Here is a 12,296-nt window from a genome sequence, read left to right as displayed (position 1 = left end):
AGTCCGACTCTGAGTAGCCATGAGGACAATGCAGATCCAGCAATCTGTTTTTATCCCGTTTTAAGGTCCCACCGTCCCGCCCTTCACCCTCACACCTAGTTTGGGTAATCCCTTTTGGACATTTTCTGTCTTGCTCTTAAGCCTCTCTTACTTGCTACCAAAGATTTCCTGTTTCTTTCAGAGTTTCTCAGGAATCCTTACTACAGATTCCATTCAGACAGTAAAATATTCATTAATATGGTGAATTTAGACTTTACCTTCTTAATGGGAATTAAGAACTCTGTTCGAGGCCCAGTCTCAAAAAACCCAGCCCAATACTTAAACACATATTCTCAGTGCTCCTCAGGCACATGCAATCCAAATGCAAAGTTTTCTCTCCTTTCCCTATGACCACTATTAAAATATTCTTTCGCTGGCCTCCTTCCTTTAAGAAATTCAGTCAGCTCTTGCAGTGACTGATTTGAAGTGTTGAGGATGTTGGTCCAACAGGACATTGTAGCCTTCTGTTAATATCCTGCAAGTCAACACATTTAAAAGGAAAGAAAAGTAATTGGCAGCTTATTGGTTGCCCCAGACACTGTGCTGAGAAGTACTGTTAATAGATTTATGTTATCTCCTTTGATATTTGTAACACCTTGATGTGAGAAAAATGATATTACTAGGTCTTTGATGTAGCTATTTGGCAGAGCTGGAGTTTGAATCCGTAGCTGTCCAATCCCAATCTGTTTTAATTTTAATCTGTTCTACCAAAATTAAAATTAAAACAATGTAACATTGTTATTAACTTTCAAATGGGCAGTTTGTTCTTTTTCTTTTTTCCCTTCCTCCCTCTTTCCAACTGTTGGCCAGGTTGCTTATATATATATTGGTGAGAATGGGTTACCTACCACTTTTCTGGAGGCAATTTTGTAGTATGTAGCCAGAAACAGATTTATGTATATAAATATTAATTTCATCTTTGTTTAAAGATGCATCTTCATTTACATCTTAAAATTCTAGGCAGCCTTTAAATTGTTTTTGAACATGTAATAAGGAGAAAATGTCCATGATAGTAAAGATAAGCATAAATATTATGATCCCAGCTGAAAATAAAATGGGGTTATATATCTATGTATATGTAAGCAAAAAGCCTGGAATGAAATTTGTTTGTTTTGTCTTTTGACTGTGTAGCGAGGCTTACGGTATCTTAGTTCCCCAACTAGGGACCGAATTAGGGCCCACAGCAGTGAAAGCACAGAGTCCTAACCACTGGATCGCCAGGGAATTCCCTAGAAGTGATTTTAAGTGAGGGAAAAAAAGAATACACACACACACACACACACACACACACACACACACGAAGGATGCCTTAATGGTCTTTTCTAGGAAGGTTGCTTAATGATTGTCGGTTTTTTTCCATGAGGTTTTTTTTTTTTTAAATGGGATTTACTGTCTTCCATTTGAGGATCTGACTGCCATAAATTACTTGGGAATCTTGTTTGAGACTTAGATATGAAGGAACCTGATTTCTACCCCTATTGATTATTTAAGTGTGGTTTGTCCTTATCTGTATGAGGATCCAGCAGTATTTTATTATTATGATCTTTGTAAGGTGAAGGGTTTGAAATAACTTAAACTCATAGAGTTGTCACCCCTGCCAAGGTTTTATTATGAAAATGTTCAAATATCCAGGAAAAGTTGAAAGAATATTACCTCTAAACCCACCATCTAGATTCCACTATCAACATTTCACATTACTTAGATCTGTCCATTAACTATCCCACTGTACACTGCCCGTCTTATTTTTTGATTCCATCTAAGTAAATTACGGACATCAGTACATTTCCTGGGCTTCCCTGGTGGCTCAGATGGTAAAGAATCCGCCTGCAATGAGGGAGACCTGGGTTTAATCCCTGGATTGGGAACATCCCCTGGAGAAGGGAACCACTACCCACTCCAGTATTCTGACCTGGAGAATTCCATGGACCGTAGAGACCATGGGCTCTCAAAAGAGTCAGACATAACTGAACGACTTTCACTCACTCACATACATTTCCCAGAATTATGGAAGTTTTAGGCTTAAAAGTGATTTTCAAATTAAAAAAAAAAAAGATGTAAAACTGAAATCTTACCTTGATGCCACACAAAAGATGTGCAGGTGGCTCCACCCTGATGAAAAGAGGAATGAACGAGGTACAGAGCCCCTACCTCAGTCTCCTCCCCATCTTCCCTTTTATTAAGGGTTCTGCAGCACAGTCTGAAAAACAGAACATTTCCCCTTCATTTCCACATCGAGGGCACTGCACCCGGACATGTTGCAGAGTAAGTTGGGGCTTCCCAGGTGGCACTAGTGGTAAAGAATCTGCCTGCCAGCGCAGGGGATGCAGGTTCAGTCCCTGAGTCAGGAAAATGCCCTAGCAGAGGATATGGCATCCTACTCCAGTGTTCCTGCCTGGAATGTTCCATGGACAGAGGAGCCTAGTGGGCTCCGGTTCATGGGATTGCAAAAGAATCAAACACAATTAAGTAACTGAGCATGCACACACATGTGCAGAGTAAGTTGTGACTAAACTAGGAGTCAAAGCCAAGTGTCCTGATTTTCGTTGCTGTGCCTACTCAAGTTTCAGCCTCCCAGAGTTGTAGACTTGCAGGATCTGAGCTTTAGAATGAACCCTCCGGGATTTATTCTGTCATCTCACTTGTCCTCCTTATATTATGATGCTGTTCCTGTGTCAGGGTAACCATGCTTATTTTGGGAATAAATCTTGACATAAAAGAGAAGTGACTGTGCTGTTAAAATAGATTTCTGATGTGAGATCAAAGGCCCTGTCCTGAGAGACTGATTTGGATGATCTATAAAAATCATGTTATGACCTAATGTTCTAGTGACAGTCAAGATTTTAAATAGTAGTGAGGTTTACAATATGTATAAATATGGGTATTATAAAAGGCTCAATCTGCTAATTTGAATTCCTTGATTTAATTTTAAAATAATTTTTGAAGTAGATTTAAGGGACTTCCTTGGTAGTCCACTGGTTAAGATTCCGAGGGTCCATTGCAGGGGGTGTGGGTTCGAATCCTGGTCGGAGAATTAATATACCGCATGCTATGAGGTGTGGCCAGAATAATAATAATAGTAGTAGTAGTAGAAGGATTTTTTAAACCCCACAGTTCACTGCCTATAGTTGCAACATTGCATAAAGTAAATTTTAATTCTTCAGCCTTAGGAATACATTTTAAAATGTGAGTATTATTGTACTTCACAATTGTTTCTGATTATGTAGACTATAATGATACCAAGTATGTGGTACCACTAGTTACAGAGATGTTTTCTTCTTTTAATCTTCTCAAAATCCAGTGAAAAAGAGGAGGAACTGGCACAGGCATGACTACACAGAAATTGATGATGGTTCCAAACCAGTGCAGGCTGGAACTAGAACTTTTGTGAAGGAACTACGTTCTCGAGTCTTCCCAAGGTATGGAACCCTGTTATGACCAAAGAACGCTTAAGAATGTTACCTAATAAGGTGACATTATCTAAAGCAGCGTTTTCAAGCTTCAGGTTGCAAGCCATTACTGTTCTCAACCAAATTTTACTTTTTGAAAATAAAATAGAAGAGACAATTTTGGTGCATTGCAAGTAATAGAGTGAATAAGCATAGCTTCGCGGCAGTTTTGTTACATGTATGTGTACTGGATCGCTGTGTACAGACGTGCTTCTTAACTGTAGGTCTCAGCCTGGGAAGCACACTGACCTGCGGCCCTGGGCCCCATGCTTGGCTCCCTGTGTTGCACGCCTGCTGCTCCTCCTCCTTCTTTGCCTCGCCTCCTCTTATTTTCACGCTGTTTTTCCCTTATGTTGTTTTCCGGTCTGTCTCCACCCTGCTTCTGCCAGAAGTCCTCACAGCCATTGCTCAGCCTCTGGTGGCAGCAAGACTAGGTTTTTTTTTTTTTTTTTTAAGATAATGTATTTGAGTTATGTGGCTCAAGAGAAGAGCATCAGAAGCGTTATGCAGCATTTAACCATGCTAATTTAGATCATTTCCTACTCACTGCCTGACATCTATTTAAAGTGATAATGCTTAATAGGCTTTTTACACGGAATCACATCCAAGCTTGTTTAAAAAGGGGAAGTACAATTTAAATTTCAATCACAATATCACCTGCAGCCTATTATGGAATTATTTCAGATCCTGTAAGTGTAAAACCCTTGCTCTTTGTAATCTTGAGGATTCCTGGCCATTCCCCTTCCTTAAACAGAAGCATGAATGAAGCGGCTTCTGTTGGTTCCCACAGGTAACAGAGAGAGAAAAAAATATGAAACACAGTGATTTCCATGTGCTTTTTGTGATATTAAGGGCCCTGTTCTCAAATATTCTCTTTTATCAGTATCAAAGTCATTGGAGAAATGTCTATTTTCATTGATTGATTTGGAGCCCAAGTTTTCAGCCAGTGTCTCTAGGCTGGCTTCAGAGAGGCTTGTGAGTTCCTTAAAACTGTATAAACGATTTATTGTTGATGTGTGAATGTGAATTTTTCAGGGAGAGAGGGCATAGCTTTCACTGTTTTAAATAGGTTTGTAACTCAAAAGAGTAGTGTCAAAAGTCCTGGCCCAGTGATTCCTGTGGCTTCTCTGCCAAAGTGTTAAACACAACGAGTTAAATACAGATTATAGAGATGGTCACAAACGTCTACACTGTACTTATTATTAATTAAAGGTCTTGGTTTTATTTTGTTTAACTCCATAAACCTCCACAGGCAGAGTGACAATAATTAACTAAATCACACATATTCAGTGGGATTAGCATAGAAATGTGTAAAATAAAGTGAATGGGTTATCTTCTCCACCCTTATTTTAAGACTTGAAGTTTTTTCGGATCCTTTTTTTATGTAAATGATAATTTTTAAAAACAATTGTGTGTACAGATGTGTGATGTATATACACTTCTAATTTTAAAAGATAAAATGGGGTTATGTTACACATATGTTGTGCAACTTGCTTTTTTTTACTGTTATATTTAATAGATACCCTTCCGTATATATACACAGGTTTATCTCACTCTTTAACTGCTGTGTAGTGTGCCATAGTTTGTGTGTGTGTGTGTGTCTGTACCATATATGTGTACCATAGTTTACTTAACTATCCCATGTGGTATAGTGTCCAGTTTTTTTCTCTTGTAAGTAATGATGTACCTATATTTTTAAGCACTTGCACCTATATATTTTTGATCACTTTGGAGGAGTAAAACACCAAACATTTAAGATGAGGGAGTACAAGAGATTTAAGATTTTCCCGTAGATTGGAGTTTAAGGAATTGTTAAATTCTCAGAGGCTGATAATTGTTAATTTCCTCTGAGAAATTGTTAATTTCTCAGAGTGCCGGGGTCCAGCCCCGGTGGATCCAGGGAATTCAAAGGGGAGACGGCGTCAGCGATCAGGAAACAATAGCTTGACTAAGTATTAATTAGAGATATAAAGAGTGGTTAAATAGGGATAGCTCAGCGAAGAAATTCAGTGGAGAAAAGAGGCTGAATAACTTGGTTTACGTGGAAAAGCAATAAAATTCCAAGACAAGGAATTTGCGCCACCTACGTAGGCCGCAGGCGTCCTCCCGTTCTCCCAAAGGAGAGGAGACACTAAGGCCTCCCTGGTCAGATCTTAGAAGCCCAGGCAAAATTAGTAGGCTTGACGAGCCTCTACGCTCCAGACGGGAATACAGCCAGAAGGTGAGAGAAAGAACGACATGAGGAGACCAGTCTTTCCAGGAACTGATCTGTTTCTTTATTTTCCAGGTCCGCTTTTATACTTTGAGTTATACATAGAGATAAGTGGAGAATACAAAGTCACGTGGGGTCAGCAGTCCTGACCCTTATTGAAACCACGCTTTTTGTCTGCATTCCTTCTGATATACAAAGTGCTCAGGTGATTCACATCATCTTCTGGCCAAGAGGCCTGCTAACATTTTATGACCCTTTCTGATGATGATTAGTCAACCAGAAAACTTATTTTCTCCAAAGGTGACTTTTCTTAAGTCAGGCACCACCTTCTGAAGGCACCAGATAAATTTGCATTCCTATAGGGCAAAGGTGCAGTGGGCTCTAATCAAGAAAAGAATTTACTTAGCCTAAGGTCCAACATGATTAATGTCAAGGTTAATACTTATTTATCTTATATGTTAGTTATATTCATTAATGTGTATAAGGGGCAAGGGATATGAAGATGTAGCAGCAAATATTGGCTCAACAATGAAACCCTCCACCAGTATAATTCCTAACTAGCCCATTAATACTATACTAATAATTTTCTAACTTCTCAAAAGAATCTGTTTTAGAAAGTTTAGAGCATCTCGTGCCTCTCACGGTTGGGAGGCTATGAACAATCACATGTTGCCGGACAGGCCTGTTAGGCAGGCTAGAGAACCTTCAGATGAGTTTGTAGGTTGAAACACTCTTGTGACGCCCAGGAATTTTTATTAACTGGAGCTCTAAGTTAACTCCTTCTCCAAGAGAGGTGGTGGGGGACAGCCCCCCATAAAGTCAGAGGTGTAGGTGAGAGCACAAAGCAGTAAAGTAGGCAGACTCTGGTTTTGGGGGTAGATGCTCGAGAATTTCCAGGGGGATTCCTGAGGCTCGATCCCGCCTTTGTGTATGCCGAGCCTCCTTCCTCATGACCTTTGCCATGGGCAGAGTTCCTCACCCTGGCTCCCGGCATCAGAGGAAAATAAAAGGCAGTACAGAACTCAGTGAGTCAGGTAAAGAAGCTCTAAGCCTTCTAGTTACATGACTGTCCAAGAAAAGTCTGTCTGGATTTTTTTAAGGCCTTAAACTGACCTTCTGTTACTGAGAAGGTGGGATGATCTGAGCTCAGTAATTCAGAAACCTAGTTTCTCCTTTTATCTCCTTGACAGCTAGGCTACAGATGACATCAAGATAGCTAAGATCTGATTGTAAAAAAGGAAACTGTTGTGTTTAACCTATGATGCAAATGTTGCCCTTAACTTTCAATGAATAGCAGCTGCAATTCTGTGAGCATTTGAAATATAAAATTGAGACTATCTCCATTTTTAGAGATCTCTGATTTATGGTTAGGGAACAATCAAAAAACTGGAAAATTCTTAAAGAGATGGGAATACCAGACCGCCTCACCTGCCTCCTGAGAAATCTGTATGCAGGTCAAGAAGCAACTGTTAGAACCAGACATGGAAAAATGGACTGGTCCCAAATTGGGAAAGGAGTGCACCAAGGCAGACTATTGTCACCCTGCTTATTTAACTTCAGTGCAGAGTACATCATGCGAAATGCCGGGCTGGATGAAGCACAAGCTGGAATCAAGATTGCCAGGAGAAATTATCAATAACTTCACATATGCAGATGACAGCACCCTTATGGTAGAAAACGAAGAGGAACTAAAGGGCCTCTTGATGAAAGTGAAAGAGGAGAGTGAAAAAACTGGCTGAAAACTCAACATTCATAAACTAAGATCATGGCATCCAGTCCCATCACTTCATGGCATAGATGGGGAAACAATGGAAACTGTGAGAGACTTTATTATCTTGGGCTCCAAAATCACTGCAGATGGTGAAATTAAAAGACACTTCCTCCTTGGAAGAAAAACTATGACCAACCTAGACAGCATATTAAAAAGCAGACATTAGTTTGCCAACAAAGGTCCATCTAGTCAAAGCTATGGTTTTTCCAGTAGTCATGAATGGATGTGAGATCTGGACCATGAAGAAGGCTGAGTGCCAAAGAATTGATGCTTTTGAACTGTGGTGTTGGAGAAGACCCTTGAAAGTCCCTTGGACAGCATGGAGATCAAATCAGTCAATCCTAAAGGAGATCAATCCTGAATATTCATTGGAAGGACTGATGTTGAAGCTGAAGCTCCAATACTTTGGCCGCGTGATGTGAAGAACTGACTCACTGGAAAAGACCCTGATGCTGGGAAAGACTGAAGGCAGGAAGAGAAGGGGACGACAGAGGATGAGATGGTTGGATGGCATCACTGACTCAATGAATATGAGTTTGAGCAAGCTCCAGGAGTTGGTGATGGACAGGGAAGCCTGGCATGCTGCAGTTCATGGAAGAGCAAAGAGTTGGACACAACTGAGTGACTGAACTGAACTAAACTGAGGGGACAGTGAAAAGGGACAGACAGACCACACTTGAGTGTAATGCCTAGAACAGGTTAGTCATTAAAGAATGCAGCCAGAAGTTCGGCAACCCATTTTTAGTGGCTTAAGGTGACTAATGTATTAAAACTTATTAAATACTGAGGATAATGATCTTTTAAATCAGGAATTCTCAACTGGGGCATTTGGACGTTGTCTCATTGAGTAGGGACTATGGATGCTAGTCATCCTCCAGTCTGCAGGAAAACACAAATTGTTCTGTGTCCCAGGAGACTTTATGATGTCTAATAAGTATTTGTGTAGAATTTTATAGCCAGATAAAATATGATCTGTTTTTACTTATCCTAACCAGCTCTTATTGTATTGTACCCCCTCGCTTTTGCTCTTCTGGTTTTCTATGCAGCATGTGTTGAGTTACTTCTAATCTTGTTACTGCTTTTAAATCCAACCATTCATTACGACTAATTGTAGGCATCCCGTTATTCTGTTAGGGAAGCCTGGCATGCTGCAGTCCATGGGTTAGCAAAGAGTAGGACATGACTGAGTGACTGAACTGGACTGTTATTCTGTTATCTTTTCTAGTGTTGTTTACCTGAATAGTTACATGTTGAAATCTGTATTTTGCTGTAATTTGCTTTTTCTCTTGTTATAGTTAAGGCATTTTATATAATTTACACATATTTTTCCAATTATCTGTAGGATACTAAAAGGAGCTTTATAAAACATTAGTTATTAAAAGGAAAATTAGGTATGAGATAGGTTGAGAACCACTGATACAGGTAATAATAGAGCATTGAATTAATCCATTACCAGATTTTTTTTTAGCTGAACTTACCAGCAAAGATGACATTTTACTCTTATGTTTTCTTTAGTGCCGATGAAATCATTGTAAAGATGCATGGCAGCCAGCTGACACAAAGATACCTGGAGAAACACGGATTTGAAGTCCCTATAATGGTCCCCAAATTAGATGATCTAGGACTCAGGCTCCCTCCACCAACTTTTTCTGTTACCGATGTGGAACGTTATGTAGGTACGAACTTGATTCCTTTAATTGCTTGGGAAAACACGGTAAAAAATAAAGTTGATATTATCCTAAAATACTAAAAATTGAATGAAGAGATGTTAGTTTAGTTCAGTTTCTGGTTCAGGAAAAGTGAAATGCCATGTCATATACGTTGAAAACTTTTTTCTCAGTAGACCTACTTTCAGAAAGACAGAAGGAAGCATTCTGTACAGCCTCATCCTGTTGCTTTGTTTGTTTTTTGCCATCAAATTTCCTGATACTTTCTAGGAAAAATTATTACAGAGAGGTAGCTACAGATATGAAAAAGAAGTCTTTGGGAAACTGGGTGAGTTCTAGACCTTGGTAGCAGCATTCAGGTGCAAGATTTCTGGATCCTGCTTTAGTAACCTCCTGCTGCCTAGAAAAGAGAAGCTTATTTTCAAACCTAGTTTTACTTTAATGACTTGATGATACTGCCATTTAATGATGTCTGGACTTAATGTTCTATATTGAGTCCCAGAAAGGTATAAGAAACAAGGCAGAAGACCCTTCAACTGTTGCATTATTGTTGACATTTTCAGGCACTTCTTTCATTCTCATAAGGGTATTGAGAGAGAAAGCTGACTCTTATGTAGATCTCTTTCCTTGTCAGCAAAGCAGATAAAGAATATTTGAAGGTTAGATCTCAAGTCTATCTTGACACAAACTATCTATTCTTTATGTTATCTTCTGAGCCTGAAATAATCTGAGAATTTGTCCCTTTATTGATCCATTGGTTGACACTGCTGGTTGTTTCACCGAGAAAATCCAGTTAAATTGCCTCACTTCACATTCAGCTTAGTTTTGAACTATTTGATTAATTAGAAGATGAGGCTGAGGTTTCACGTAAACCTGTTTGTATAGATAACATTGTAAAATAAATGGCTAGTGTAATAAAAGTGTAGGTAAAATGTTCACACTACTTGATAGCTACTTTTTTAATACTGCAAAATGCTTCAGTTAACATAATTGTTTTGCCTCCTAAATATAGTCTATTTGACTTTCTTAGCTTGTTTAAAGTTACATTCAGGTAAGAAACTGGCACTTATTTGTTTCCTGTTTCAGATTAAGTATTGCCATATTTTGAATTTCACCTTATCCTGTAAGACATTGTAAAACTAACTGGTTTTTAGGGTGATTCAGTGTTGTGCATGCAGTACCTCATGGTTTTATAGGAAAATTATAAATTAATCCCAATTCAAAACTCATTTCATAGACAATAATATGCACTGATTTTTGCTTCATTTTTTTCTTGAAACAGAATATTAGGAGAGAAGACACTACCAGGCAAGCAGAAATTGTTTGTCCTGGTTAATTTGTCACTAATTCCTCAATGACTGATTGGTTTCTTAAAATGATGGACTCAGAATCTTAAGTGTTAAAGGAGTAAAAGAGAAAAGTCTGTGTCCACATTTTGTGTAGAATTATTAATTATAATTTTGATGACCAGGAATTAACAGCCAGAACATGTGGCACAGTTTTTACCTACCAGTGTAATATGCATTTTTGTCATAAGCTGCACAAGAAATCATTGTTGTATGGAAAGCTTTGTAAACACATAAATTTTTACACTCAGTGTTAATTATGCAGCTCTGTCTTAATTGCTTTATTCTTTCAAAAATTGTTCCTTTGTTCAGAAGTTCCAGTTGGACTTAAAAAGTAAGGATATAGGAAAAAAGTAAGGATATAGGAAGAGTCTTTGTCTAGGCTATATAGTTCTTACAGATGGCTTAATTATCATGTGCAGAATATGGTCTTTAAAATATTTTTGTTTAGGGCATCTATTGATGAAACTCTTAAGCACAATAATAAGGCTATAATTTTTCTCTGCAGGTGGTGACAAAGTGATAGATGTCATTGATGTGGCGAGGCAGGCAGACAGCAAAATGACACTTCACAATTATGTGAAATACTTCACGAATCCCAACAGACCAAAAGTGTTAAATGTGATCAGCCTTGAATTTTCAGATACAAAGTGAGTAGTGCTGGGTGTTTTTATTTAACCTTGTGAGTGTTAGCTAAATGTAGTTAAATGATGACTTTATTTTGGTAAGAAACAGAACTGTGACTCCTAAAGGTCCAGAGACACAGCTGTGTTGCTGCACATTTCGCTTTGGTACGCTCAGACTTGAAGTGTTCTTGTTAGCCTTGAGTGCCAATTAATTTCTTGGTTGGGGTTGAGATGGGAGATGCAGTTTCAAGAAGTTTTAATTTGCATGATGTGGTTGTGTGTGTTTGTGTGTGTCTGTTTTTTTCTTTAAAGGATGTCTGAATTGGTGGAGGTTCCTGATATAGCCAGAAAACTTTCCTGGGTGGAAAATTATTGGCCAGATGATTCAGTCTTTCCCAAGCCATTTGTTCAGAAATACTGCTTAATGGGAGTTCAAGACAGCTACACAGATTTCCACATTGATTTTGGTGGGACTTCAGTTTGGTACCATGTCCTCTGGGTAAGCTTGGCGTATTTCTTTGTTCACTGAACCGCAAAAACATATAGGCTTCTTCCCTCTAGTCAACTACCAGTCAATCCGTGAGTCAGATACCTGAGAAGGAGCAAAATTATAGTAATAATTGCTTCTGATCTTAAGGTCAGGCTAAAGACAGCTAGTTGGATAAGTCAGGAATGCCCATAAAATAACAAATTCTCCTTGAGAGCGTATATTCACCTTGTTTTATCTAGAAGTGTGCTATTCCATACAATAGCCATTTAGCACATGGGGCTAAATTTAAATAATGAAACATAATGTAAAATTCAGTTCATCATTTGTACTAACCACATTTCAAGTGCTCAGTAGCCACTTAGGGCTTTACATCTACTGTATCGGGTAGCACAGATAGGAAACATTTCCATCGTCACAGAAAGTTCTTTTGGACACTGTTGCTCTAGAACCAGATCTTCGTCTAAACCACGTGCCTGTGCATCAGCAACGCTCTGGACTCTGTTTGATGCTGTGCCTCGAGCTCCTCTTCCTTTGCTTCACAAGAAAGCAGAGGGTCAGTTCACTTATGAAAGTCTGTTCATAAGTCTTTAAAAACAGCTGTAGTGTTATAGGTCTTAGGAGAAAGGGCAGAGTTTGCAGAGATGACTCTCTGTAACCTGGGGCCCGTTAACATGTATTTACTTCTACACCTTGAACATG

The 12,296-nt window shown here is 38.9% G+C and overlaps 1 protein-coding gene across 1 annotated transcript in view; it reads left to right on the top strand.

Annotated features, from left to right (window-relative positions):
- Nucleotides 1-12,296, top strand: part of KDM7A (lysine demethylase 7A) — a 79,043-nt gene that overhangs the window by 38,523 nt on the left and 28,224 nt on the right. The window contains exons 3-6 of the mRNA XM_024991177.2: nt 3,338-3,455; nt 8,984-9,144; nt 10,990-11,131; nt 11,420-11,606. Of these exons, the coding sequence (XP_024846945.1) occupies nt 3,338-3,455; nt 8,984-9,144; nt 10,990-11,131; nt 11,420-11,606 (608 nt within the window). The remainder of the gene's footprint in view (nt 1-3,337; nt 3,456-8,983; nt 9,145-10,989; nt 11,132-11,419; nt 11,607-12,296) is intronic.

Source organism: Bos taurus, chromosome 4, assembly GCF_002263795.3.
Source record: "Bos taurus isolate L1 Dominette 01449 registration number 42190680 breed Hereford chromosome 4, ARS-UCD2.0, whole genome shotgun sequence".
NCBI classification, from domain to species: domain Eukaryota; kingdom Metazoa; phylum Chordata; class Mammalia; order Artiodactyla; family Bovidae; genus Bos; species Bos taurus.
This window is presented reverse-complemented; position numbering and strand designations above follow the sequence as displayed.